General features: G+C 36.9%; 1 protein-coding gene and 1 pseudogene across 1 annotated transcript; both read right to left on the bottom strand.

Moving 5' to 3' along the window:
* Window positions 1-7,489: 7,489 nt before the first annotated feature.
* On the bottom strand, window positions 7,490-20,400 carry LOC127092980 (U-box domain-containing protein 44-like; annotated as a pseudogene).
* Window positions 20,401-20,457: 57 nt separating this feature from the next.
* LOC127092984 (uncharacterized) lies at window positions 20,458-21,153 on the bottom strand. Its single transcript, XM_051031875.1, has 2 exons — window positions 20,917-21,153; window positions 20,458-20,724 (listed from the first exon to the last, which is right to left on the bottom strand). Exons 1-2 carry the CDS (start codon window positions 21,046-21,048, stop codon window positions 20,623-20,625), a joined length of 234 nt encoding a protein of 77 aa, XP_050887832.1. The 5' UTR covers window positions 21,049-21,153; the 3' UTR covers window positions 20,458-20,622.
* Between the last annotated feature and the right edge of the window lie 6,347 nt (window positions 21,154-27,500).

The following is a 27,500-nucleotide window of genomic DNA, read 5'->3' as shown; positions in this document are numbered from 1 at the left end:
TTCATTTGTGTAAAATCTGCATGTGTAGAAGCATCTCGTAAACATATAAAATATTATTCAAAATGTTTGTTTGATTTTTCTTAAGGAGACTAGGGTATAGTCGGATCCTTGAGAAGACAAATAAGGATATTATTTGTGATTATTATAATCAGTTGATTATATGGATTAAGTCCTTGTGTATAAGGAGAAATCACTTTGGCGAGTGGACTGGAGTAGCGTTGAGTTTCTAGAGAACCGGGATAAAAATACCTGTATTTTTATCTCTTTGTTTTAAACATTTAAGTGGTGTTCTTGAGTTGAGTAAAAGCTTTTGTTTTTAAATCCCAATTCAAACCCCCATTTCTTATGTTTTTCACACCTTAAATTGGCATCAGAGCTCCATTTCTGAATGTGATAAAGTTTTGATCAACATTTCACCTTGTTCAGTACCGATCCAGTTTGTGTGAGAAACAATGGTTGCTGCTAATGTTGTTAACAACAATAAGAGAGGTCACTACAATACTAAACCACCAATCTTTGATGGTGAGAAATTTGATTATCGGAAAGATAGAATCGAAAGTTTATTTCTTGGTTATGGTGTTGATATTTGGGATCTTGTAGTCGATGGCTACCTTCACCCAGTTAATGCTGAAGGAAATAATATAGCAATAAGTGCTATGATAGATCAACAGACGAAGGATTTCAAATATCATCACAAGGCTAGAACTATATTGCTAAACATTATCTCTTATACTGAGTATGAGAAGATAACAAACAGAGATTCTGCCAAATCCATATTTGAATCTCTGAGGATGACTCATGAGGGGAATGCTCAAGTAAAGGAGACAAAGTCCTTGACCTTAATCCAGAAGTACGAGGCATTCAGAATGGAAGATGATGAAATTGTTGAGACTATGTTCTCATGATTTCAGATGTTTGTTGTAGGATTGAAAGTTCCGGATAAAGGATACTCTACGGCTGACCATGTCAAGAAGATAATCAAAAGTCTCCATAAAAAATGGAGACCTATGGTAACTTCTTTGAAGCTAGCAAATGATCTTAATAGTATTAGTCTTGAAGAATTTGTTAGTTATTTGAAAAGCCACGAGATTGAACTCGAGGAAGATGAACCTCATAAGCAAGGTAAATTTGTTGCTTTAAAGTCATAGCCTGAGAAGACAAGAGCTTATCAAGTTGAGGAAGAATCAGAAGTTTTTGATGAAGACTCAGAAGATGATGATTAGTTATCTCTGATTTCTAAAAGGGTTAACAGATTCTGGAAGCACAGGCATAATGTTGGTTCTATGTGTTGGCATCAATTTTGGTAAAGCCTAGAGTTTTCACAAGTTGTCACAAGTGTTGTCTTGACATGAGATATCAGTTTCCTGCAGGGTGCTTAAATATGGTTGTGCAGGATTTAGCTGAGATGTCAGACCCGATGTCAAGACATTTGTATACAGAACATTCAGTCTGAATGTTATGTATTTTGTGTTTGCGCTTTTTATGCTAATTTACGTGTGATTGATGTGGAGATTGAACGCGCCATTCAAGAAGTAATTAAAACCAGATTGATTTATTTTCCAATAAGATATGATCAGCTGTTAAGAAGATACAAATGGAAAATAGTTTTAGGGTTTTATGATGTCCAAAAGCCCAGTCAAACACTTCTATATAAAGGGCATGGAAAACCTGGTTTTAACACACAAGAAATAACGAACGGAATAGTGAGAGAGAATAAGGGTTTTAGTCTTGTGTGAGTGTGTGTATTATGAGCCCTTCATTCATCCTATTGATGATTGAATTGGACTGACTTTTGTGTTGTAATTTTGTCCATTCTAAGCTTTGAAGCGTGAGTGTGTGTTTACTTGGTTGAAGCTTTTAAGAAAGATCAAGTATGTGTTCTTGAAGAGTGTCTTCTTTCTTTGTAATATTTGTTTTTACATCACTGCTGTGATTGAGGGGGAGTGAGTAGGATCTCTTATCTAAGAATTCTTAGATAGAAGTCACACGGGTAGAGATTAGGTGAAAAGACTGTAACTTGAAGTTGTTTACTGAGAGTCTTTGAACTAATTCTGTTTAGTGGATTTCCTTCCTGGCTTGGTAGCCCTCAGACGTAGGTGAGTTTGCACCAAACTGGGTTAACAATTGCTTGTGTTACTTCTATTATTGTTCTTTATCTTTTATCCTGTTTATATTGTTCAAATATTAGTGTCGTGACATTACCTTCGACATCTCATATCCGATACCAGGATTTCAATTGGTATCAGAGTAGGCATCCTGCTCTAGTTCTGGGTGAGATCTTGGGACGTTACTTTCTGGTACTATGGATAGAGACGAAGGATTTGTTCACAAACCACCAATTCTGGATGGATCTAACTATGACTATTGGAAACCTCGAATGGTAGCCTTCCTGAAATCTTTGGATAATAAGGCTTGAAAAGCTGTTCTAACAGGCTGTGAACATCCAATTATTACTAACGAAGTAGAAGTTACAACTGATAAGAAGGCTGAGGAACAATGGACCAAGGAGGAGGATGAACTAGCCCTTGGAAACTCTAAAGCATTGAATGCTATATTCAATGGGGTTGATAAGAACATCTTCAGACGGGTGAACAATTGTGAGGTGGCTAAAGATGCTTGGAATATTCTCAAAACCACTCATGAAGGTACCTCTAGAGTAAAGATGTCTAGACTGCAACTGCTTACTACCAAGTTTGAAAATTTGAGGATGAAAGAAGATGAAAATATTCATGACTTTCATATGAATATCCTTGAAATTGCTAATGCCTCAGGAGCTCTGGGTGAGAAGATGTCAGATGAAAAACTAGTGAGGAAAATTCTCAGGTCACTTCCCAAGAGATTTGCCATGAAAGTGACAGTCGTAGAAGAATCGCAAGACATCTGCAATATGAGAGTGGATGAGCTAATTGGATCCCTCCAAACATTTGAGTTGGGAATGAGTGATGGATCTGAAAAGAAAGTCAAAAGCATAGCCTTCATGTCAAACACTGAAGAGAAAGAGGAAGAAAGTGGTCAAGATACTGATGAAGATCTGGCAACCACCAACGATTTCACCTTCAACCAGAGCAAAGGCAATGAGAAAGACATTATTGTTTCCATCTTGTGCAACAACCATAAGCAAAGTACCTTTGTATTTGTTGTATAACCATGTTCCATCAATTTGAATAATAGGTTTGCAGAATGAAAAACCTTTGATGCACGGTTCAAACGCCCAAAAGAGGCGGTGAAAGATTCTATTTCCAGCAACACAGGTTCTGTCTGGCATAAATGCTGGCAATGTAGATAGAATAGGAAGTTACAGTTGGGGGTCTGCTTGTTTGGCTTATCTTTATAGCTCTTTGTGTAAAAATGCACACAAAGACACATCTACATTTTCTGGATGTGTTGTTTTGCTCCAAGCATGGGGTTGGTCTAGACTTAAAAATGGATTATATTTACTTACTTTACCGATTATTATCTCTAAATAATATTTTTACTTTTATGGTGCAGATAGTCGGCACGTGGTATGAGTTATAACAGATGTCCTAGACACTATATTACCTAGTATCGCAATCTCTTTGATCACCTTCGACCGACTGATGTATTGCCATTAACCTAATTATTTCGTAAAAATTTGTTAATTTCTTCTACCAAATTTATAATCTAATATATGTTCACATTTCAGTTCATTTGGCGTCCATATCTAAATTTGGATCATGACCATGAAATCAACGAACAAGACGCAGCTGTTTGGACTGCATGCACACCAATCATAAGATTCACCACTGTGGAGATGCACAATAGTGATCGTGTTAAATTGCAGTTCGATGTGCTTCAACACTTCCCAGATCCCCCGGCAAATCTCGGAGAATGGCGTCTACGCAAAGTTAACGACCAATGGAACTTTAACCCATGGAAAAACTTCGCTAGATCCGAGTGTCGAAAATGGAAGCACCGCCAAGACCATGTCTTAACTGACGCTGTTATGCCAACTAAAGAAAAACAAACTCATAATTATATGGCTTGGTACAAGTCGGTTGGATTTGAGTTCATTGCCGAAGATATGTACCTATATGACTCATGTCAGGCAACTTACACACCAGAAGGTTCAACATCTAACCCCTAACAACATTATTAGACCGGTTACTCACAACCCTCTATCCATCAAAATTTTCGATCCACAAACACACAAACCTATAACCCTAACATGTCAAACACTCAACCACAATACCAAGAGCATACCCCATACCACCACCAACAAGTAGATCATCATCAAGATACCCAATATCGTTATGCATCCAATACATCACCTTATCATAGCCGTCTTAGCCAAAACACTCAACGATTATTTAACACCAACCGTTCATCCTCCTACTATAGCCAAGAAGCCCAAACATCACAAAACCAAAACCTTCAACAATCATATGGCTACCAGACACCACCACAATCATTTCAACATTTCCTCGACGCATCATTCACACCAATGTCTCCCTGCAATCATCCTGGTCGTCCTCCAACAACTCAAATACAACCGAACTACTCTATGGTGGTACCCTTCGATGCATACACAAGACTACGCTAATTCGTCTGACTATCTGAGGAAATCTCCTACAGTTGGTGGTGATGTTCCTGGGCCTTCAGATACTCAAACACCTGTTGTGAATCATCAACGTGGGTTAGGGCCACGAGTTCGGGTAACTAGGGGATGTGGGACCGAGGGTCGGTTAGGTGATCCTGTTCATCGACATTAGTCTTTTTTTTGTGTAAACGCGTATTAATATTAATATGAATTGATCTGATTTCGACTTTATCTAAAATGTATAATGTTTTTTCAAAAAAAAATTACGAAACACACACAGGTGTCAGACCAATTGGCGTCTCCTTTAAAACTTAACACACATGCACTAATTGGATTGGCAGCACTAGGTGCACTAGCCAATCCAATTGGCGCCCCCTCTCTAAGTTTAAGAGAAGGCGTCAATTCATCTGGTGCCTCCTCTTCAAAATGGGATATTTTAAAAAATAATCTTAAAAGTGGGTTATTTTAAAAAAAATATGAAAAATAGGGTTATTTAGGTAAAAAAAATAAAAAATGGTTTGTATTCTCTTAAAATGGCTTATACCTCCTTATTACGACATATTTTGTAATATGATATTAATTCTACTGGTATTGGTTGGATTCTCCCTCTTATTTGAAAAAGTTGATCAACTTAAATTATTGTTGTTTCTTGGCAATTACTTGAAGATAGAATGCCTACGAGAGCTAACCTTTTTAGGCATTGGGTTATTATAGATCCAAAATGAATGAATTTGAGCTCTTTGGAAAGGTGATATCAAGAGGAACAACTTTCATGTTCAACACTTTTTCATTTGGAGCTTGGAACTTTGAGAAATTTGAGATGGAAGTTTGGAAATTTTTGACATATCAAAAAATTTCTAAGTGTCAAGTCATATGTCTTAATATTCCACCTTGCTTAACTTTTCATAGGAGCTTCAAATGAGAAAAGTGTCTTTATCAAAGTTGTATCTCTCTCAAATACCTTCAAAATGGTCACAAATTTCATGTCATTTGGATTTGAAATTATAGAGTTATGCATTTTTGAAGTTTGAAAAAATCACTTGATCAATGGTATAGGTCAAAAGTGACCTATAATGTAGCCTCATATCACATGCTCAAAAAAGTTGAATTAGCTCCCACTCCAAACATAAAAGTTGAATTATACACATTGAATTTAATTGTGCAACTTGGAAATATTTCATCTCATAAAAATTGAGCAAGTTATGGCCTTGGGCAGTTGACTTTCAAATTAGGGTTTAGACAAAATGACCTATAATGTTTCAACATAGAAAATGATTTTCCAAGAAAAACTAGCTCTAGGTATCAACGTGAAAGTTGTTTGGAATGTCGTTTAGAGTAAGTTTTCTCTTGGAATCATTTTCATATGGTGAAAATTGTAGGAGATATGGTATAGGGAGACCCAGTTTTGATCAGATGAATTCATCTGGCCAACCACCATCAACTAACTTGCTAGCCTTCAATTCCTTTGACTTTATTGGATCATGGTAGATCATATATGCATAAGATTATGATTTTTGAAGTGTCCCTTGAGAAATTTGATCAATTGGTGAGATAGCTTGTTGGAGAAGTTACTCAAGATACCTAGTCAAATTAGGGTTTCCAAGGCAAATCACCCTCAAACTCTTGAAGAAAACTTGATCAATATAACATGTAGAGAACATTGAGACTCATATATGATGTTCATAACCATTCTTGAATCAATTCTTGGTTGTGCTCTTTGTTCATGAGGGTCTTAAACCCTAGATGTGATCTTGATGAATCAATGAGATCATGCCCTACCTACAAAAGAGTTAGACAAATACAAAGATATATTTTTGGTATTTTGGTTAGTAAAATGATAATACAAGTATGATATAATCACAAAGTGCTTGGTGATCTCTCCCAAAATAAACCCAATGAAAAAGGGGTAAGGAGGATGCCAAGGTATGATCCCAATGCTAATGCTTATGATGGAAATGCATGAGGGATCTTAGGGTCAAAATTGGGTTCTTACACCAACATCGCTATGCACCCAACACATCACCCTATCATAGTCGTCTTAGCCAAAACACTTAGCGATCATTTAACATCAACAGTTCCTCCTCCTCCTATAGCCAAGAAGCTCAAACATCACAAAACCAAAACCTTCAACAACCATATGGCTACCAAACACCCCAACAATCATTTCAACCTTGCCTCGACGCATCATTCACACCAATGTCTCCCTGCAATCGTCCTGGTCGTCCTCCAACAACTCAAATACAGCCCAACTACTCTAGCATGGGTCATGAACTCAACTATGGCGGTACCCCTTTGATGCATACACAAGACTACGCTGATTTGTCTGACTATCTGAGGCAATCTCCTGCAGTTGGTGGTGATGTTTCTGTGTCCTCAGATACTCAAACACCTGGGGTGAATCATCAATGTGGGTTAGGACCACGAGTTCGGGTAGCTAGGGGATGTGGGACCGGAGGTCGGTTAGGTGATCCTGGTCATCGACATTAGTCTTTTTTTGTGTAAACGCGTATTAATATTAATATGAATTGGTATGATTTCGAATTTATCTAAAATGTATAATATTTTTTCAAAAAGGAATCGGGTTAGGCATCGGGTTATTATAGATCCAAAAGGAATTAATTGTTTGAACTTCTCTCTATTTTTTTTTCCAATTTGTTTGTATCTGTTTTATTTTATTTGAGGTTTCTTGTACTCTTGTTTCAGAATTTGGGAATTTGTTCCCTTTTACCTTCATTTTTTCTATTATCAAAATTTTAAAAATATAATTATGATAATGTGATATTTGGTGGGTCAAATTATTTTATATACACTTCAAGACTCTTCAAAGTAATAGAGAGAGAAAATAAAAAGAATCCCTAACTAAGATAGCCCTGTAAACTGGCAGAGACTCATAGTTTGACAAAATACAATATCAAATTTGAGAGTGATAAATTCAATCTACGAGAGGAACATGTGCCACATCTAATCACTTAATAGATTTAGAGGTTTGGAAATCTAATCACAAAATGCAAAACATTTTTCTTCTCACTTTAAGCAAGTACATGAAATACACTCCTACGTTTTAACTTCTTACTCATAGGCGTAGATTCTCACTCAACACAACTCCGGTGATTGAATGTGATGACGATCTCGAATAGCATTCCAGCAATGATAATACCCTGGCAGCTTTTCTCCTTGGGTGGCCGTCCCCATATACATTCATGCCGGTAAGATAGAATAAACGTAATCTAGTCGTTGATCCATAGTATTCAACCATTTCCTTTGAGACAAACACCTTCTCCAAGAGTCCAAGAACTTCTGCCTTAAGAGAATCACTTCCCCAGTTTAAAATTTTCAATATGGGTCTCATTGCATTCGATTCGTGCAAAACACGAGCTCCTCTCTGAGGAAAGTCTTCTATAACCAATGCGGAAAGTGTCTGTATGGCTTCATAAGCAGTTGCATGAACCTCCTCTTGTAACAGCTTAATCAAGCCAGGTAGTGCATTTGCTTCCAAAAGACAAAATATGGAATTCACATTGCAAACAATTCCGTGTGCCGAGCATAGAGGAGCTTGTGATGATCGAAAACACCTGCAAAATGATGATTTTGAAACAACTGTGAGCTTTTGAGTGCTCATGGAAAGATCACCAATGAATGTTGCTGCTCTTGCCTTTGCTGTCATTGAACCAGTGTTGAGAAATTTTACTAACAGAGGATATATTCCTCGTCTAACCAAATCGCGTTGTGACTTGATATCTGTGGGATCTTTGAACCTAAAGAGTTCACTGAGAGCATTTTCTTTTGCTTCCATTGTACCGTTTTTCAAAATGTTTATATTTGCATCAAGGCCACCTGAGTCAATTAATTGCATAGTGAGTTTTCGTTCGGATTTAGGAAGGTTAGCTAGTAAGCCAGTAGCAGCTACTTGTACATCATTATTTTCGTCATTCTCGAGAAACCCGACTAAAGCTTCAAGTCTTCTAGGTCTGAAGAGGTATTCAACAACTCCTTCTGGTTCATGTTGGGAGAAAAGAAAGAGAAGAGTAATGGCAGTTTCCCTGATTTCTGAGTCAGAGTCATCAAGAAGGGGAAGAATTAGTGATACACCGTGCGCTGCCTGTAACACCCTTCTAAATACCCCAAATTATTATAATTAAAATACACATATATTCATCAGAGTAATTATGCCCCGAAGGGTGTCACACAATCATTTCACTTCATTTATCAAAATATCCTGTCATGCTCATTTATTTAAATCAAAATAAGATTCTTTTGCATAATTCGCAGCGGAATAATTCAACTCAATGTAAAACATGTAACACAATACATGTAAATCATTCAACAACCAATATCAATTTAATTAAAACATCCCCTCCCCGATGTTACATCTATCAGAGCATGACCCATAAGAAACTACTCTAGACTCCAAGCATAAGCTTCTACTCAACTCATTTCTCGTTACCTGAAAAATAGGCGTAAGGGTGAGTTCCTCAATCAATATAATAAGCATTATAGAACAACATGTAATGCCAAGTAATTAACACATTAATTCACCCTAATTAGACTACGCATTCAGCAACAGTAATATCCATTCAAACATCATACTCAACAGTACAATTCTCCATCATATTCAATCATTAACAACACAACACACAACACACATATGATACTGGAATACATCCAATCATATCATATGCCACACATTCATTATGCAATGAGACTCTATGCATGCGGTACCGACTATTTGTGAACATATAGTTCAACCTCACCGTCCAAATCCAGGCACGGCTACCAAGCTCACTAGTCCCACTCATTTGAGACATAGTGACTCACTCACTAATCCCTCACCATGGGAATTAGCTACCACCCCAAATGGGCCATGAAATGCACGCTACTCACCTAGCATGCAAACAATCAACAACAGTCCAAAAATGACTAAACTCACTAATTCCTCACCATGGGAATTAGCTACCACCCGAAGGCCACAATATGCATGCTAATCACCTAGCAATGCAACATCAACAATAATCAAGAATAGACACATGCTCACACTCTAAGCCATAATACAGTCTATTCACAAATGTATACATTCACATCATCACGTATACCATCACACATCATCAACATAATTAATCACAAAAGCATATCATGTCATGCCACAAAAGCAAACACAGCATTAGCACACTCTACTAATACCTATGCCACTCAAAACAACGGGAAATGATCCCTATCACATCATATCTCAGCTAAGTCGCATCACTCAGCCTAAACAACCACAAACTGCACAATAGTAGCACAGCAAAACACAATTCTGCCCATACGCGTATTGCCTCTTCCATACGCGTATTGCCCAAAACTGGCCAATCCCATACGCGTAATGCCCACTCTCATACGCGTATTGCGCATTTCCTCGCCCAACTCATACGCGTATCACCTGTCTCATACGCGTATGCTACGCGTATCACTTTCCCATACGCGTACCACCAGAGACCAATTTACGTTCAAAATGTCATCTTTCTCTCCCATACGCGTAAGGCTTCCCCCCATACGCGTACCAACATCTCATACGCGTATTGCCTAGTGCCATACGCGTATGACCAGAAACCAGAGCTCACAGATCTGCAATGGCTTTCTCTGCTACGAGATCTACCCAATTCAACCTTCTACAGTCCAAATTTTACACACAATGCATTCCTATCATCTATCACTAATCATACACTTTCGATTTTCACAATTTGCTAACCTTTCCATCTCAAATTCCTACGAATTTCGTCAATTATAATCAAATTTTCGTTCATCTCAAAAGTTTCACAATTCAGCATATATCATCCAATCAGAGGTAAAACAAATGGTCTATTACTACCCAGTACATATCATCCCATAATACCCGTTAATTGATGATAAACCCCCCTTACCTGAGTTAATCCGGCAGCTTCCGAGCTCCAAGCTTCTCCTCCCTTCAACCCTTGTTCTCTGGTTCTCTTTTTGCCCTTTTCCACGTTCTGTCTCTTTTTCCTTTTCACGTGAAAACCTTTTTCCAAAAAAATTGGGACTTTTTATTATTCCAACTTATATACTCCAATAATATTATTCCACTAAATAATTATCCCAATAATTATTATTCCAAAATAATAATAATAATAATTTAAATATTCTAATTAAATTAATAAACATATTATTAATTTAATTTAAATAAATACATATTATCATCGGGGTGTTACAACTCTCCCCCACTAAAAGAGTTTTCGTCCTCGAAAACATACCTCAAGCGAACAACTCCGGATAAGACTCCCTCATCTGGCTCTCCAGTTCCCAAGTCACATTGCCACCTGCTGGTCCTCCCCAAGCTACCTTCACCAAGGCAATCTCTTTACCCCGCAATTGCTTCAACTCTCGATCATCGATCCTCATAGGTGATGTTTCAACAGTCAGGTTATCTCTCACCTGTACATCATCTACTTGGACCACATGCGACGGATCATGAATGTACCTCCTCAACTGAGACACATGAAAGACATCATGCAAATTCGCAAGCGACGGCGGTAAAGCGATACGATAGGCTACCTCTCCTATCCTCTCCAAAATCTGATAAGGACCAATAAATCGAGGTGTCAACTTCTTCGACTTCAAAGCCCGACCAACACCAGTTATCGGAGTAACACGAAGAAACACATGGTCTCCCTCTTGAAACTCAAGTGACTTCCTTCTCTTGTCATGATAACTTTTCTGACGACTCTGAGCAATCCTCATCTTCTCCTGAATCATCTTAATCTTTTCCGTAGTTTGTTGAACAATCTCCGGTCCAACCACAACACTCTCACCGGACTCATGCCAACATAAAGGTGTCCGACATCTCCTACCATACAAAGCTTCAAACGGTGCCATACCAATACTCGAATGAAAACTATTGTTGTAGGTAAACTCAATCAAAGGCAAATAACCATCCCAAGCACCTCCCTTTTCCAAAACACACGCTCTCAAAAGATCCTCTAATGACTGAATCGTCCTCTCCGTCTGACCATCAGTCTGCGGATGATATGCAGAACTCAATCTCAGCTTAGTTCCCAAAGCCTTCTGCAAACCTTCCCAAAACTTCGATGTAAATCTAGGATCTCTGTCCGAAACAATACTCGACGGAATACCATGCAAACTCACAATCTTCTCAATATACAACTCGGCTAGCCTCTCTAACGGATAATCCATTCTGATCGGAATGAAATGAGCCGACTTCGTCAATCTATCAACAATCACCCAAATAGCCTCAAAATTCTTACTGGTCCTCGGCAAACCAGAAACAAAATCCATACTGATACTATCCCACTTCCACTCTGGAATAGCCAACGGTTGCATTAGCCCAGACGGCTTCTGATGCTCAATCTTCGACTTCTGACAAGTCAAACAGGAATACACAAAACTTGCAATTTCTCTTTTCATTCCCGGCCACCAAAATAACCTTTTCAAATCATGATACATCTTCGTAGCTTCAGGATGAATACTCAAGCCACTACGATGTCCTTCTTCAAGAATACTCTTCTTAAGCTCGGCAACATCCGGAATACACACCCGGTCACCAAATCTCAAAACACCATTCTCATCAACTCTGAATTCACCACCTTGACTTTGATTCACTAAAGTCAACTTATCAACCAAAAGCATATCAGATCTCTGACCTTCTCTGATCTCCTCCAGAATGCCACTTGTTAATCTCAACATTCCCAATTTAACACTATTGTGAGTACTCTCACACACCAAACTCAAGTCTCTAAACTGCTCAATTAAATCCAATTCCTTAACCATTAACATAGACATATGCAATGATTTTCGACTCAATGCATCAGCCACCACGTTTGCTTTACCCGGATGGTAATTCAAACCAAAATCATAATCCTTCAGAAACTCTAACCATCTCCTCTGTCTCATATTCAGCTCTTTCTGATCAAACAAATACTTTAAACTCTTATGGTCACTGAAAACTTCAAATCTTGATCCATACAAATAATGCCTCCACAACTTCAGAACAAATACCACAGCTGCCAACTCCAAATCATGCGTCGGATAGTTCCTCTCATGAACCCTCAGCTGTCTCGAAGCATAGGCTATAACCTGCTTATTCTGCATCAACACACCACCCAAACCCAACAATGAAGCATCACAGTAAACCTCAAATAGTTCCGACGAACTCGGTAATATCAGAATAGGAGCAGTAGTCAACCTTCTCTTTAACTCTTGGAAACCTTCTTCACATTTTGAGTCCCAAACAAACGCTTGCCCCTTTCTAGTCAACATCGTCAACGGTAACGCCAACTTAGAAAATCCCTCAATGAACTTCCGATAATAACCAGCCAAACCAAGAAAACTTCGAATCTCAGCAACAGACTTCGGAGCTTCCCACTTAGATACCGCTTCTATCTTAGAAGGATCAACAGCAACACCACCTCTTGAAATCACATGACCAAGAAAACTAACCTCTTCTAACCAAAATTCACATTTAGACAGTTTAGCAAATAACTTCTTTTCTCGTAGGACTCCTAAAACCACTCTCAAATGCTCAGCATGCTCTTCTTCAGATTTCGAATACACCAAAATGTCATCAATAAACACCACAACAAACTGATCTAGGTACGGATGGAAAATCCTATTCATATACTCCATAAATACTCCAGGCGCATTAGTCACACCGAAAGGCATTACAGAATACTCATAATGTCCATACCTTGTTCTGAAAGCAGTCTTCTGAATATCCTCAGTTTTCACACGTATCTGATGATACCCAGATCTCAAGTCTATCTTGCTGAACACACTTGCACCAACCAACTGATCCATCAAATCATCAATCCTCGGTAAAGGATACCGATTCTTGATCGTCACTTTATTCAATTGCCTGTAGTCCACACACAACCTCATAGTACCTTCTTTCTTCTTAACCAACAACACTGGTGCACCCCACGGTGACACACTCGGACGAATAAATTTCTTATCCAACAAATCTTCCAACTGACTCTTCAATTCAGCTAGCTCAGCAGCAGACATACGATAAGGAGCCATCGATATCGGTCTAGTACCAGGTACCAAATCAATCGAGAACTCAACTTCACGCTCTGGCGGTAATTCATTCACTTCCTCCGGAAACACATCAGGAAAATCACACACTACCGCTAGATCGCCAATCACCAGTTTATCTTTAGCTTCCAAAGTCGCTAACAGCATAAACAACTCTGCCCCATCTGCCACTTCCTCATTCACCTGCCTGGCTGATAAAAACAAACTCTTTCCTTCTTCAATCTCAGGAAATATCATAGTCTTATCAAAACAGTTGATGGAAACTCGGTTAAACACCAACCAGTTCATACCCAGAATAACATCAATCTGCACTAATGGAAGACACACAAGGTCTATCCCAAAGTCTCTACCAAAAATACTCAAGGGACAACTTAGACAAACAGAAGTAGTAGTCACTGAACCCTTCGCAGGAGTATCAATCACCATACTACCAAGCATCTCAGATATCTCTAACTTAAGTTTCACAGCACAATCCAAGGATATAAAAGAATGAGTCGCACCTGTGTCAATAATAGCTACAAGAGGAAAGCCATTAATATAACACGTACCTCGGATCAAACGATCATCTGCAAAAGTCTCAGAACCTGATAAAGCAAAAACCTTGCCTCCTGACTGATTCTCTTTCTTCGGCTTAGGGCACTGTGGACTGATATGACCCGCCTCTCCACAGTTGAAGCAAGTCACAGTCTTCAACCGGCAATCTGCAGCCAAATGACCACCTTTTCCACATTTGAAACACTTCTTCTCATTACTGGTACACTCATGGATACGATGTCCAGCCTGACCACATCTGTAACACTTAACAGGAGCACTAGAGTCTCCCCCACTAGGCCTCTTCATCCCACTCTGCCTCTGGAAACCTTTGCCAGCTGCATACGGTTTCCCACGATCAACCTGATTCTTACCCTTCCTATCAACCCTCTGCTGATAGCTCTCTGCTCTGGCTTTGGAATCCTGTTCAAAAATCCTGCAACAGTCAACCAAATCAGAAAACACTCTAATCCTTTGATATCCAATAGCCTGCTTGATCTCGGGACGCAACCCGTTCTCAAACTTCACACACTTTGAAAATTCCCCAGCAGCCTCAGCATAGGGAGTATAATACTTCGACAGTTCTGTGAACTTAGCAGCATACTCCGTAACGGACCTGTTACCCTGCTTCAATTCCAAGAACTCTATCTCCTTCTTCCCTCTGACATCCTCGGGAAAATACTTCCTCAGAAATCTCTCTCTGAACACAGCCCAAGAAATCTCAGCATCTCCAGCAGTTTCCAACTCAGTGCGGGTAGCAACCCACCAATCATCAGCTTCCTCTGACAGCATATGTGTACCGAACCTGACCTTCTGGTTATCAGCACACTCAGTTACTCTGAAGATCCTCTCAATCTCCTTCAACCACTTCTGAGCACCATCTGGATCGTATGCTCCCTTGAACATTGGAGGATTGTTCTTCTGGAACTCACTCAACTGACGAGCAGCTCCCATTCCCATAACATTCGGATTTCCTCCAAGTACTCCAGCTAGCATACCCAGAGCCTCAGCAATCGCAGCATCATCTCTACCCCTTCCAGCCATCTCTATTCTGAAAACCCAAACAACTAAAACAAATAAGTACTGATAGGGTTACACAACACCTATCCCGTACAGGGGAACAGAATAACTACGACTCAACACGACCGACTATGCTCTGATACCACTAATGTAACACCCTTCTAAATACCCCAAATTATTATAATTAAAATACACATATATTCATCAGAGTAATTATGCCCCGAAGGGTGTCACACAATCATTTCACTTCATTTATCAAAATATCCTGTCATGCTCATTTATTTAAATCAAAATAAGATTCTTTTGCATAATTCGCAGCGGAATAATTCAACTCAATGTAAAACATGTAACACAATACATGTAAATCATTCAACAACCAATATCAATTTAATTAAAACATCCCCTCCCCGATGTTACATCTATCAGAGCATGACCCATAAGAAACTACTCTAGACTCCAAGCATAAGCTTCTACTCAACTCATTTCTCGTTACCTGAAAAATAGGCGTAAGGGTGAGTTCCTCAATCAATATAATAAGCATTATAGAACAACATGTAATGCCAAGTAATTAACACATTAATTCACCCTAATTAGACTACGCATTCAGCAACAGTAATATCCATTCAAACATCATACTCAACAGTACAATTCTCCATCATATTCAATCATTAACAACACAACACACAACACACATATGATACTGGAATACATCCAATCATATCATATGCCACACATTCATTATGCAATGAGACTCTATGCATGCGGTACCGACTATTTGTGAACATATAGTTCAACCTCACCGTCCAAATCCAGGCACGGCTACCAAGCTCACTAGTCCCACTCATTTGAGACATAGTGACTCACTCACTAATCCCTCACCATGGGAATTAGCTACCACCCCAAATGGGCCATGAAATGCACGCTACTCACCTAGCATGCAAACAATCAACAACAGTCCAAAAATGACTAAACTCACTAATTCCTCACCATGGGAATTAGCTACCACCCGAAGGCCACAATATGCATGCTAATCACCTAGCAATGCAACATCAACAATAATCAAGAATAGACACATGCTCACACTCTAAGCCATAATACAGTCTATTCACAAATGTATACATTCACATCATCACGTATACCATCACACATCATCAACATAATTAATCACAAAAGCATATCATGTCATGCCACAAAAGCAAACACAGCATTAGCACACTCTACTAATACCTATGCCACTCAAAACAACGGGAAATGATCCCTATCACATCATATCTCAGCTAAGTCGCATCACTCAGCCTAAACAACCACAAACTGCACAATAGTAGCACAGCAAAACACAATTCTGCCCATACGCGTATTGCCTCTTCCATACGCGTATTGCCCAAAACTGGCCAATCCCATACGCGTAATGCCCACTCTCATACGCGTATTGCGCATTTCCTCGCCCAACTCATACGCGTATCACCTGTCTCATACGCGTATGCTACGCGTATCACTTTCCCATACGCGTACCACCAGAGACCAATTTACGTTCAAAATGTCATCTTTCTCTCCCATACGCGTAAGGCTTCCCCCCATACGCGTACCAACATCTCATACGCGTATTGCCTAGTGCCATACGCGTATGACCAGAAACCAGAGCTCACAGATCTGCAATGGCTTTCTCTGCTACGAGATCTACCCAATTCAACCTTCTACAGTCCAAATTTTACACACAATGCATTCCTATCATCTATCACTAATCATACACTTTCGATTTTCACAATTTGCTAACCTTTCCATCTCAAATTCCTACGAATTTCGTCAATTATAATCAAATTTTCGTTCATCTCAAAAGTTTCACAATTCAGCATATATCATCCAATCAGAGGTAAAACAAATGGTCTATTACTACCCAGTACATATCATCCCATAATACCCGTTAATTGATGATAAACCCCCCTTACCTGAGTTAATCCGGCAGCTTCCGAGCTCCAAGCTTCTCCTCCCTTCAACCCTTGTTCTCTGGTTCTCTTTTTGCCCTTTTCCACGTTCTGTCTCTTTTTCCTTTTCACGTGAAAACCTTTTTCCAAAAAAATTGGGACTTTTTATTATTCCAACTTATATACTCCAATAATATTATTCCACTAAATAATTATCCCAATAATTATTATTCCAAAATAATAATAATAATAATTCAAATATTCTAATTAAATTAATAAACATATTATTAATTTAATTTAAATAAATACATATTATCATCGGGGTGTTACACTGCCAGAACTGCCTTCTTAACTAAACCTGTCTCAAACTTGAAAATGCCGAGAAGAGCACGCAATGCAGGCTTACGGAAGTACTGAGCTGAGTTAGGAAGCAGCTGCAGAGCTAGCAAATTGGTGATTATTTTATCTAACTCGAGTTGTTTCCCTTCTCCGTCAATAAAGAAACCAATTCCATCAGAAGAAGAAGAAAGCTTCTCAAGGATTTTAAAGCATTTAATGCTAACGAACGCCCGTGTCCGAAGGGAGAACATTAAATCTAGAAGAATGGGGACACCTCCATATGCAACAATAATTCCCTTATTGGCATGAACTCCTGCTAGTTTGACCAATGCTGATAATGACAATTCTTTCGATTCAATGCTTCCGGATAGCATTTCTAGCAAATGAGGTATAATTCCTTTCTCGCCAAGGAGTTTTAAATTTGATTCTTCCAAATTGAAATTGATTATAGCTTTAGCCATTGACATTCTTGAAGACTCTGATCCTTAAAAATCAAATAAGGAAAAGTAAGGCACAAATGTTTTATTTGGAGCATAGCACAGCAATAAGACAGAAACTAAAAGAAAAGACTTCCCATATGCAATTACGTACACCATGAAAAGAAGAATTTATATAAACATTTCCCATGAATCAACGCAACAAAGATGAACTGGAAAAGAAAGTATTGCTACCTTGAATCATGCGATCAACAAGTGCTTTGTACCAGCCAAACTTAGCAGCACAGTAAATGTTTTCCTCATCTATTTCAAAAAGCTCCGTCAAAATCTTTTCTACAGTTTCAATTGAATCGCTGACAGGTCCGTTTAGAATGGTAACAAGGTAATTGACCGTGCTGGGATGCTCAGAAAGTTTTTCGCAGAAACTTTTATTCCAACCAGAACGGTCTTGAAGCAATTCATAGAGCAAATCAACTGCTTCCTTTATTACTCTAGAGTCATTGTGTAAGCAGGAAATAATGTATCTCCATCCTTGAGATTCAACCACTTTTTCCTGTAAATTATTATGCAAATGTCGAATTTAAAACTAGTTGAAGAATGTCTATATCTCAGTGCAGCATATGTAAAAAATTTATGCTCAGCTTAAATGAAAAATAAAGACTGTTTACCTTGTTTCTTGCATGCCCCTCAACAGCACCCTTCAAAGTAATCAAGATCTTCATCTTGACATCTATAGAATCAGAGTTCCCAAGGATGGAGATGATAATATCAGTAAGTTCTCCTATAGAAATCCAATCCTTATTAATCGAATTCTCTTTTATGAGAGCCTGCATCTGACTCAAGGACTCATGCAATAATAAGCCAAAATTAGATAATAAGTTTTCCCTGATAGACTTTATTCTGAAGCAGTAATTAAGTTCTCTCCACTCTACTATGGATTATCTTAACCGAACGTTCGACCTTAAGGTAGTATCTTCAAGAACCTCTTTCATTTTCGGGTCAGTCATATTGCCATCATCAAACCAAACTTCGATGGCAGATCTCTCACATGTAGTACCGATTCAAAGACTGACAGGATCTACCATAACAGCTTCAGTTATCGAACAACAGAAAGAATTAAGTGGCGGAATATATTTTTCCCTTGAACCATATCTTTCTATTACCTGAACCCTTTGAAAATATTGCTTCTTAACTTCTTTGAAATCACTTGCTATATCAGCTTGAGAGAGTAGCAAAATGATCTGCTCCAAAAATATAACTTTTGCTCTTTCTTTCCTGTTTGCAGCTTCTTCTTTTTCCCACCTAATGCTGGCTATCTCTTTACTGATCTCTGAAGGCTCCGCTGGCACCCTGACTGCCCTTGCTATCTCTTCGGGCATATCGTTCGCAAAAGCCTGATCTAATTTCTACTCCTTAATTCCATGGTTCAACTTATCAACAATGTCAAGCTGAGATTGTGAAGCCTCAAACTCGGCCCTTTGCATCTCACTCTGTAGTTTGTTGACTTGATCAGAAATTCTTGATAGGACTTCAATATTTGCAAGAGACAATGCAGCTAGAGACCTTCTGATATCCCTAATGACTTGTTCAACTTCCTTGACTATGTAACGACACTTCATAAGTAAGTAAAAATGGTCGTTGTTCCTGTACTTCTCAACCAAATTACTTGCTTGTTTTACATCTAATTCAAGAGACTCCAGAGCAACTCTTGCAGCTTGTGACTCATTCAGTTCCTGAAGCTGCAATTCCTTTAGGACTGGTGCAATATCAAGCAGGTGTTTCGAAAGGATATTAAAACTTTCCTTGTCGATAAGAACATCTTTTGCAGCATTAGCTGTTCTCACAACCTGGCTGGTTAGAACAACCAAAATTGTACCTATCGGTATGAGTTCCAATCCAACCATGGTAAGCGGTTTGTAGTCTCCTGAGTTTTTTACTCAAACCGTATTTCTATTATGCCGAGTATGGAAGTTGAAACCAGAACACCAAAAAATTGCTTCTCGTTTCCCTGCAATCAAATTCCTCTCATGGAGTCCTCTATGAAGCATAAAAATTTGAGAACAGGTCATTGAACTGAAAGAAGGGAAGGATAGAGACTAAAAGAGAATCATTCAAGCTAACAAAAACAAACTGAATATTGCATCTAAGCTGCAACCACTGCGATTCTAACATGCAGAGAAGAAAGGTGTTCCCATTGCTAGGTAAACAATAAGTTGGAAAAAAAGAATAGAAAAAAAACAATTAAATAGACTTAAAAAAATTGATACCGTAACAACATATATGATATATCAACTAATAAAGAAGAGATATAGATATACAACCTTTTAAATAAAGAAGATGAACTGCAATAGCTTTGTCATTCATAGAAACTCATATCACAAATCCTTAAAGATTGAATGAAACAATAAATTATTATCTTTGCTCACCGGTAATCCCAAACTATCTATATGTCAGGAAAATAATCAGGTAAAAGCTTAGAAGTCAAGTTGGTAACAATGTTGGCAATCATAGAAAATAGCAATTTGATCAAATACAATGTTGTTGTTCGACAATATGAGAAAACAGTCCATGACTTCATGCAATGAAGAATTGATTTTTGGCGTGATAATGAAATTGCAAACGTTGACTCATTTACTTAATAACAATATGTTCCTTTCATTGCAGAAAATTTCATAATAAAACAACAGAAACAATTGAAAGAAGCAAATATTCGTAGTTCACACGGTGTCCATTACAAACGTTTACTATTACTATTGCCAACCCACAAGAAGCATCAGGGGTTGTTCCTTTTGCGAGCTATCTCCCTCGCCATCTCTCTAAGCTCCTCTGGCGGTGGTGGCTTTTGTGTATCCTTGGGATATTCAACGTATGACTTCTGCAACATGATAACAAGAAAATGCAATTTAGAAGATGATTGTTTAGAAGCTAATTCAAACCAACTTTTCAAAATCTACTTGTAGCATAACCCTAAGTTTTGTGATCGTGAATTAAAGTAAGCGAATAAACACGATAAGAGAAATTGAAAAAAAGGCACAGAGAGAGTGTGAGAGAGAGGGAGAGAAGTTACTTTTTCGATGAACTTGTGGAGGGTGTTGTCGGTATTGCTGACATAAACGTACATAAGAACGATGGGTACAGTAACGTAAACCCCAAACTTGACGATCTCTAGAATCCCCTTTGAAGTTCCCAGTGATAACATCTTTCCTCTCCTTTTCCACCAACAAACTCAGCTAACAACTCAGATCAAATCACACCTCTCAATTCAACGGGCTAGGCCAACCTAATTTATTGCGCACCCATATACCATGTGTTTACTAAAATTTTACAGCCCTGAATTTATCTCTATACCTCTATATTTATTTTATAAAAAATATTAATTTTATTCTTATATATTTTTGATTAATTTATTATTTTATTTTATAAATATTTTTTTAAATTTTATTTTTTATATTGAAAGACCTTGCAAAAGAATTCTGATAGATATTTTTTTAAAAAAATCTGAATTTTATTTTGAAAATAATTTTTTATGAAATTTAAAGAAATTTAAAATATAAAATTTATTTATAATGTGATAAAACATAAAAATAGACCAATATAAAAATTTAACGCATCCTAAAATTTGGAATTCCAATAACAAAACCAAATTTTTATAATAGGTAACGGTTTATATTTGGATAATAAAATGGATACCCAAATTTTTATTTTAGCATTTGGTTTTGTTTTTTAAAGTAGAACAATTTGGATACCAATTTGGTTATGGATAACCGGTTTTTTTGCACACCCCTAACTGCAGCACATAATGCGTTTGCACAGTGTCGCCTATATATATATATATATATATATATATATATATATATATATATATATATATATATATATATATATATATATATATATATATATATCAATTACATTAATTATTCAATTTATTTTGTTTTGTTTATAATATTATCTACCAAAAATATTATCACATTAACAACAAAAGTTAAATTCATAATATCTCAATATGTGCAAATTCCTGAGACAATGTTGTTTTATTATCCAATGAGACTAATTCAATTTTGTAACATTTAAAAATATGACGCGTTAAGTGACACGTGACATCAATAATTTAAAAGTTATGTTTTACAATATTTTTATAAAAAAATTATATTTTATTATTGTTATTGTAATTAAAATAATTTTTTAAAACATATGTTAATGATTATTTTTAACCGAAGCTTTTCAAAATAGCCTCATATTTTAAGTATTTTAATTTCTTTTTTATTTAAAGTTATAATAAACTGCTGAAAAATGTATGTACAATAAATTCTAATTTTATAATACATTTTAGTTTTAAAATTAAACCAATTTTTTTGAGTATTTCATATTTAGTATAAATTGAGTAACTTCTAGAATAAATCTCTTTCAAATGTGGAGATACGAGTATACATGTATGGGTGTGAATAATAAATCTCCTTTATGGGTTTCATTATCAGCCCTAGAAGCCATATTAGGCCTAGACAAATTTAAAGGCTCAATTAAATTATTAAATAGAAAATTTTAATTTCATACTCCCATTCATACTTCTACCCCCATCAAAATATATGACTAACCAAAATATATTTTTTCAAAAACACAGACTCTTCCTCCAAGACAAATAGAGATTCGAAAACAATAAAAAAGAAATTATCAGAAGTTTCATTTTTCAAAACATTAAGATGTGAATATTCAAACCAAAAGTTTTGAAAAACAAATATTTCAATTTGACTATATAATATTTTAGTGTTGAAATATTTAGTAATGAAACACGTGATTGTGAAGAATTAAGTCGCATTCATTGTTATAGTTATCTTATGTGTGTGTGTTTAATGTTGTCCCCAAAAGTAAATTATGGTCAATCGCATGTAATTGGAGGCTGATATCATAATTTTGTTCTGGAATGAAGTTAAGTTAGCTCTACGTAAACAATATATGTAAATAATACATAAACAAAATTAATTGAGTTAACATTTTTAGCTGGATTTAATTATTTCTATCGTAAAAATCAATGACAATAATACAATCATTTTTTCGAGAGTATGAACTCCTCAATAGAAAGAGAGTCAAATTAAAAGTTTCGCTAATGTGATCATAATGATTTTATACCTTGTCAGTATCATGTATCTCATTTCTAGTATGTTCATTTATTTCTCTCTTTAAGCTGTAAACTTAGATCAATACTTGGGAACTAATCTTATTATCTCTTGTACACATTTTTAAACCGCTTAGAAGGAGTTCTAAAAGCACATCAAATTGAGATCCTCAAACTTCATAAATGGTTTTGATATTTATAGTCTCATCTTTTCTAATGTTGACTTTTTTAACTCTAGACTCTCTGTTTAGTTCTAGATTTAGATTTGTTTTTTTAATTCTAGACTCTTCGTTTAGTTTTAGATTTATTGAGATTTGCAGGTTTCAATGCTTGATTTATCTTCATTGTGTTGAATGATTTTATATTATTTAGAGTGTCGATGGTTAGTGGATTATGACTCTGGTTCGAGTTTGATGCCTCATTAATCTTAAAATTTGTTTTAGTATGTTGTGATTGATTTCAAATATTTTTTCCCATAAATGGTTGTGATTGCTTATTGTACTTTGTCAATGAAGTGTTGGTTAATGAATTCTTTACCCTTTTGCCGATCGAGTTCATTTGTCATATTCAAAATATGAGTTTGGTACTTATAAGTTAATGTATTTCACTTATTTTTTGCAATTTAGTTTTACACCATAGATGGTTTTGTAGGTTGTGTACGCTGTTGGAATTTCACCAAATTCCCGATGTGGAATTTCACCAAATTCCTGACGTGGAATTTCACCAAATTTATGGAGAATTCTGAATCAATCCTGATGAAAAAAAACAATCTTTCTGATTGATTACTCCTCTTATTCTTCACTCTTCACTCAAATGAATAAACCAACCTTGGCTTCAAGACAGTTCTGCTGCATGATGATTATTAAAGAAGAAAATAAGAAAAAATAAATTGGGGAAGAAAAGAGAAATTAGGGTTTCAACGAAAAGGGGAAGAAGAAGAGTTGTGAATTCTGCAGAGAAACTTCTCTACTTTAAAATTAAAATTTTATTCAACCTTTTATGTGCAACTCCGTTCATTGTATTTTTACAATAGTATGACACCTCCCTATTTATAGGATGAGATTGCTTGCTCACAAAGAAATCTTCAATTAACCTACCTAACTGAGCTAAAACAAGCAAACTAGAGTTAAGTTTAAATTTTTGTCGAGATATAATTCTACGGAATTTTGACAGCCATACAAAATCTACACAACATTTCGACAACAACATACTATATTGAAATGATGTTTTCAAAGAATTATATTCATAACACAACACCTAATTTATTGTGTCTAAGCTATCTATATTCATCATCGTTCTTAGTCTTTTAAACACTTCAACCTACACACCTTTCGTCATGATGTCTGCAATTTGATTTTCAGTTTTGCAGTGTTCCAAGTTCAACTTGTCATTTGCTACTTGCTCTCAAAGATAATGGAGCCTCATTTCGATGTGTTTACCTTTTCCATGTGCTATCGTATTTTTCTTCAGATTGATAGCAGACATGTTGTTGATTTTCATGGTAATTGCTCCATGATTTTTCGCTGTAATTTCTTCGACCAAATTGACCATCCATGTTGCTTGACATGCACAAAGAGAAGCAACTATGTAATATGCTTCACACGACGACAGTGCCACCACTGGTTCTTTTCTTGAGTTCCAAGCAATTGGTGCACCACCTAGCATAAACACATAACCAGCTGTGGATTTTCTATCCTCAACATCACTACACCAACTTGAGTCAGTGTAACCCACTAGCTTGCATTCTTTTCCTTCCATCTCAAATCACTTGAGTACCTCGCTTGCATATCTTCTTTGATGCATCATTAAGCCTCTACTGTTCTTGTAGAATTTGATGCCGAGGAAGTATGAAATGTCTCCCATATCAAACATTTCAAATTCCTTCTTAAGATCACCTTTAAAGTCTCCGATCTCTTTCTTGCAGCTACATGTTATCAACAAGTCATCAACATAGAGACATAGTATAAGAAATTCACTATTGTTTCTTCTTACATATACTCCATGCTCAGTTATGCACTTCAAAAATTCCTTCTACCTTAGATAGCTATCTACTTTCTTTTTCCAAGCTCTTGGAGCTTGCTTAAGTCCATACAGGGCTTTATGCAGCATGTATACCTTGCTTTCTTCGCCTTGTTTCACAAATACAGCTGGTTGTGCGACATAAATTTTTTCACCTAAGGGTTCATTCAGGATGAAAATTTCACATCCATATGACACATATTCTAGTTGTTCATGTTTGCTAGACCAAAAACCAACCCGTTTTTTTATCCTAGCAGCAGGTGTAAAAACCTCGTCGAAGTCGATTCCTTCTTTCTGAAGAATCATTTCGCCACAAGTCTTGCCTTGTGTCAAGTTACTTCTCCTTTGGGATTTAACTTCATCTTATATACCCACTTAACATTGATTTCCTTCTTGCCATTAGGCAATTTGATAAGTGATAGGTTTGTTGACTTCGATGGACTTTAGTTCCTTATTCATTGCTTTCATCCACTTCGATTTCTTCAATGCCTTAGCTACATTTACTGGTCCAACATCTATAGAAAGTATATCGTACCAGGTCACCTTCATCGTAGACTATATCATTTGATGTAATCATACATTCTTGCAACCTTGCAGACACATGTCTTGTTCTTTGAGGTTTACTTGTGCTTGCTTGACCTCTGACTTTTTCTTGTCGTACTTATCTTTCAACTTCATTTATTGGTTCTTTACATAAGGTTCTCACTAAATCCTTCTTTATATTTTTAGTCCAATCCTAGTCCTTAAGCTCATATATGATCACGTCCCTATTGATCTCTACTTGCTTGTTCACTAGGTTGAACAACTTGTATTCTCCAGTCGAATGATATCCTATTAGGATCATTTGACTCGACTTGTCATCAAGTTTTATTCTCAATTGATCAGGCTTGACATCAGACCAACATTCTTCTGACATGATTCCTTCTAGCCTTTTCGTTGGACATCTGCTCAAGATGTATGTTGCAGTTGACACAACTCCTCCCCATGATTTTTTGGGTTGATGCTTGCCTTACAACATAATTCTCACCATATTCATGATGATTATATTCTTCCTTTCAGCAGTTCCATTTTTTATGGAGTGTATGGTGACACCACCTCATGCACAATCCCTTATTTCTCACATAATATGTTGAAGTCTTTCGACACATATTCTCCACCACCATCAGTCCTCAGAATCTTGAGCTTTCGACCACTTTGTCTTTCGACCAAAGATTTAAATTTGAAAAATACCTCAATCACTTAACTTTTTTCTTGATCAGGTAAGTCCATGGTTTTCTACTAAAATCATTTATGAATGTGATAAAGTATTTGTTACCTCCAAACGAACTCACATGGATATGACCACATACATCAGAGTATATGATTTCAATAATCACCTCTGACTTGCTTCATGCATCCTTGCTGAAGTTGTTCTTGTGTTGCTTTGCTTGCACACATTCCTCACACACTTCATTTGGAATGTCGATTTATGATAATCCTGAAACAATATTTCTTCTTTTCATATCTATGATGTCTTTTATGTTGAGATGCCCAAGTCTATAGTGCCATATCCATTCATCCCTGCTAGTTGCAGTTGTAAGGAACTTGTGCTCCATCACATTAAGTTCAATCTTGAAGGTTCTATTATGAGACATGGGAGCCTTCAAGATTAACCTTCCACCTGAGTCGAGAACTCTCATCATCTTGTCTTCAATCAACACTTTGTAAGTCTTTTTGACCAACTTCCATATGTTAGGTAAATTACTTTTCATGTCTGGTATATACAGTACATTGGAAATTACTGGCATTTTGCCATCTTTCCTCATAATCAGAACATCACCAATACCTTCAGTTGCTAGAGTATTTTCATTTGCAAATTTCACCATGTTCTTCATCGAGGGTTTTATGTTGACAAACCAACATTTCCTACCAGTCATGTGTGATGAGCATCCTGAGTCTAAGTACCATTGGTCCTTGAATCTTTATCCATCTCTTGTTGTGGCCATCAACAACATCTCTTCTTCTTCATGTTTTACCAGCTTTGCATCATTTTCTATATTCTTCTGTTTTTCAGGACAATCACTAGAGTAGTGACCATACTTCTGACAATTGAAAAACTTAATGTGACTTTTGTCAGGTTTTCATCCACCTCTTCTTCCTCTACCAGCAACACCACCTCTGTGGTTACTGTGGTATGAAGGCCTTCTCTGGTTTGACGTGTTTCCTTCTTACTGGTTTCCTTTGCCAGTCAAATTGGTGTAGCCCCCTCTACCTTTTTTGTCGAAAAACTTAATCATGGTGTTCTTCATACATACATTTTCAGAAAAGACTCGTTTCTCTCGCTCCGGTACTTTGAGCATTTGTAGTGAATTTTGTATATCAGTTTGAGCACACGAAATCTAAAAACTAAGACTCCTATTTATAACAATTCGACCCTAACGGTCTCTACACAGATGATTGCCACGTTTGGCGTTTTCAAGCGTTGCGTGTCTCAGATGCTTCCACGCATTCGCCTGACGAAACTACTTCGTTTGAATCTC

Source organism: Lathyrus oleraceus, chromosome 6, assembly GCF_024323335.1.
Source record: "Lathyrus oleraceus cultivar Zhongwan6 chromosome 6, CAAS_Psat_ZW6_1.0, whole genome shotgun sequence".
NCBI classification, from domain to species: Eukaryota; Viridiplantae; Streptophyta; class Magnoliopsida; order Fabales; family Fabaceae; genus Lathyrus; species Lathyrus oleraceus.
Note: the sequence above shows the minus strand (reverse complement) of the source record. Positions and strands in the feature narration are given on the sequence as shown.

Excerpts from the sequence above, each read along its gene's own strand:
- LOC127092984 (XM_051031875.1), bottom strand. The coding sequence starts at position 21,048 with ATGTTATCACTGGGAACTTCAAAGGGGATTCTAGAGATCGTCAAGTTT. Across the intron at positions 20,725-20,916 it reads TCCACAAGTTCATCGAAAAA|AAGTCATACGTTGAATATCC; the intron begins GTAACTTCTCTC and ends ATCATGTTGCAG.